General features: G+C 42.9%; 1 protein-coding gene across 1 annotated transcript; it reads right to left on the bottom strand.

Annotated features, from left to right (window-relative positions):
- Positions 1-33: 33 nt before the first annotated feature.
- On the bottom strand, positions 34-2,820 carry LOC129738615 (protein suppressor of hairy wing). Its single transcript, XM_055729849.1, has 4 exons — positions 2,638-2,820; positions 1,742-2,022; positions 826-1,424; positions 34-754 (listed from the first exon to the last, which is right to left on the bottom strand). The coding sequence occupies exons 2-4, from the start codon at positions 2,009-2,011 to the stop codon at positions 268-270; spliced, it is 1,356 nt and encodes a 451-aa protein (XP_055585824.1). The 5' UTR covers positions 2,012-2,022; positions 2,638-2,820; the 3' UTR covers positions 34-267.

Genomic DNA, 2,820 nt, shown 5'->3' with positions numbered 1-2,820 from the left:
CAAGATCCATGTATTTCCTAACTGTGCGCCTGAATGATGGCAACACCAGAGCAAAAGGATAGGGTTGTCAATGTTTTTTCGTGTAATCCGATGATTCACTTATCTGAGGTGGCCCTTCCCCCGACTACCTCGGATAAGCGGGGGTCTACTGTATTTTAGTAATTGATATAAATAGTGGTCCGCTCTAATAGTGAAATACTTATAAATTCATCACAAAATTAACTAAACACCCATTTTTTGTTTGATGAATTGCAACACCACTTTATCCTAACTAAGTAATTTGAAAATTCTCGACTTACTCTTCTCATCGGTATGCAGCGCCACGTGCCGGTGCAAATCCTCCCGGCGTATAAACTGCTTTTGACAAATGTCACACTCCATCGGTGCTTCCTTCAGGTGGTCGAAACGTATGTGCTCATCCAGGCGGCATTTGCGGCTAAACTTGGCATCACAGCGGTCACACGCAAAGCCACCCTCACCGGTATGCTGGAACAAGTGTGATCTCAGCTGCGTAGCCTGGATGAAGCGCATACCACATTTGTCGCATTTGTGCGGTTTCTCGCCGGTGTGCGTCTTCCGATGCCGGTTAAGCGTTTCACGGGCCGCAAAAGTCGCGGAACAATGATCGCAATGGTACGGTCTTTCTCCAGTGTGGCTCCGACGATGTTTTCGCAGCGCTCCGGTCGATGGGAACGATTTGGTGCAAAGATCACACGGAAAAGGTCTCTCCCCGGTATGTGTACGGATATGAATGCTGGCGACGGAAAATAGATTAGGTAGTTATGAATATATTGAAAAGTGCAAATCCAGCTGATTTTGACTTACTTTAATAAAGACGATCCGTAGAATGATTTCGGACAGTACGGGCAAATGTAGTCCCGCTTGCGTTCACCTTCGCCCATGTGGAAGCGCAGATGTTCTCTCAAATTGTCCACCCGTGTAAATTCCTTACCGCACACCTCACACGGTAGCATCTGCTTTGGAGCATCGCCACAAGCCGAATGATTGCGGTGCCGGTCCAGGTGATACTTACGGGTAAAATCCTTACCGCATTGATTACAGGAGAATGGTTTTCCCTCGTTGTGTGTTAGCAGATGTTCTTCCAGTATTTCCTTCGTGCGACATGTGGCGTTGCACTTTTCACAGGCAAATTCCTTCGTTTCGGCGTGTACGGTTTTCAGGTGCTTTTCCAAATATTCATAAGCCTTGAAGGATTTAGGGCACACTTTGCATTTGATGTGGCCCACGTGGGCCGTGGATTCTTCCTCTCCGCAGCAGTAGCAAGGATTTTTCGGATTGGGATTGCAATATTTGAAGAATTCGTCTCCCGGTTGGCCGACCATGGCAGCCACTTTTTCCTTGTACAGCGTGTCCTGGTACTGATCTGCTCCACCTTCACAGCGAAGTTGGTGTTCTTTTACTGACTAAAAAAGGGGAAAAAAAGTCAATTTCAAAAGACTATCCGGGTTCAGTTTGTTGTCGGTGTAGTAAATGAATAATTTCAATAAGTACGCAATATTACACGGCATCTAACACCTTACTTAGTGAATCGTATTGAAGGACATGCAGGAATAAGGACGAAAAAGGGAAAAGTACGCATACTCGAGATTTTGAGTAGGGATGTCCCAGAAAAACTACATTTTCGATTTGCTGAGGGTCCTGATTAAAAAAACATTCAAGACAAGTCTCTTTAGAAGATAATTCAAGTTAAAGCTCAGTGTTCCCAAATAGCACATCCTACCTTGACCGTCGTAAACTCCTTCTGGCACATCCGACAGGTTGTGCTGGGTTTCATCTCGATCACGATACGCCCGTCAGGTGTCTCAACCAGATCTGGTTCGGCATTCGGTTCATCCATCAGGCTCATACCGTACGTGTCCTGGGTGTTCTCATCGATCTGGTACAGCTCGAAGGCGTCCTCTGCGTCATTCCCATCATCGCCGCCGCCTTCACCCAGATTCGTCTTCGAGACATCGATACGGAATTTTTCCTCATACGTTACTTTCGGCATTTTGTGTTTCCCTGTGCATAGAAAGGTAACACTTTTAGATTAACTTTTTTTTACCTTATTTTTAATTTATTTAATTACGAAAAACTTATTAGCACATGCCTTTTCATCAGGTCAGGCTAGACCATCAATCATATTTTTTCACAAATTAGGCATTGGATTCTGCATAAATTAGACAGACAAAATTGTTAGTTCTTGGGACATTCAATTCTTGAGACCAACCAAGAAAATTATGAAACAACCATTAATCGATTGTTTTCGTCAAACTCGAAAAAAAATTTATCTGGTTAATTTTTACATTGACTCTCCTGATTGTTACGGGAGATCAAAATAAATTCTTCTCAAATCCCTTGTTAAGCAAGGATCATACATAAAAGCAATCCTTGAAAGTCTCTTTCTTTAACTCCTATCGGTAGGCAAATAAAATGATATTATTTTCCAATTCGATTGCATACACAGAATGCCCCCGATCGCACCAAATTTTACGTCTCGCATGAATCGGACAATCGGGCGATTAAAAATTCTAATGACGACACGAAGGTGCGAGAAAGTATGAAAAATGGCGTTTTCTCGTGATCGACTTGTTGCATTCGCTGGCTGATGCCACCAGTTCAGTAGTTCAACATTACCTTACACTCGATGCAAACAGTTAGCAGTTAAATTGTGTTCCAAAAAAGTAACAGAATAAACTATTAACAACAAAATTAAACTTGAAAAATCGAATGAAAAACCAATAAAATTCAGCGCACTTTAGTCAGCGTTCCATGACTTTATTTCACTCTGAACTGAAGCGAGTGCAAGTTTCACACGAA

The sequence above is a fragment of the Uranotaenia lowii genome, chromosome 1 (assembly GCF_029784155.1).
Source record: "Uranotaenia lowii strain MFRU-FL chromosome 1, ASM2978415v1, whole genome shotgun sequence".
Lineage (NCBI taxonomy): Eukaryota > Metazoa > Arthropoda > Insecta > Diptera > Culicidae > Uranotaenia > Uranotaenia lowii.
This window is presented reverse-complemented; position numbering and strand designations above follow the sequence as displayed.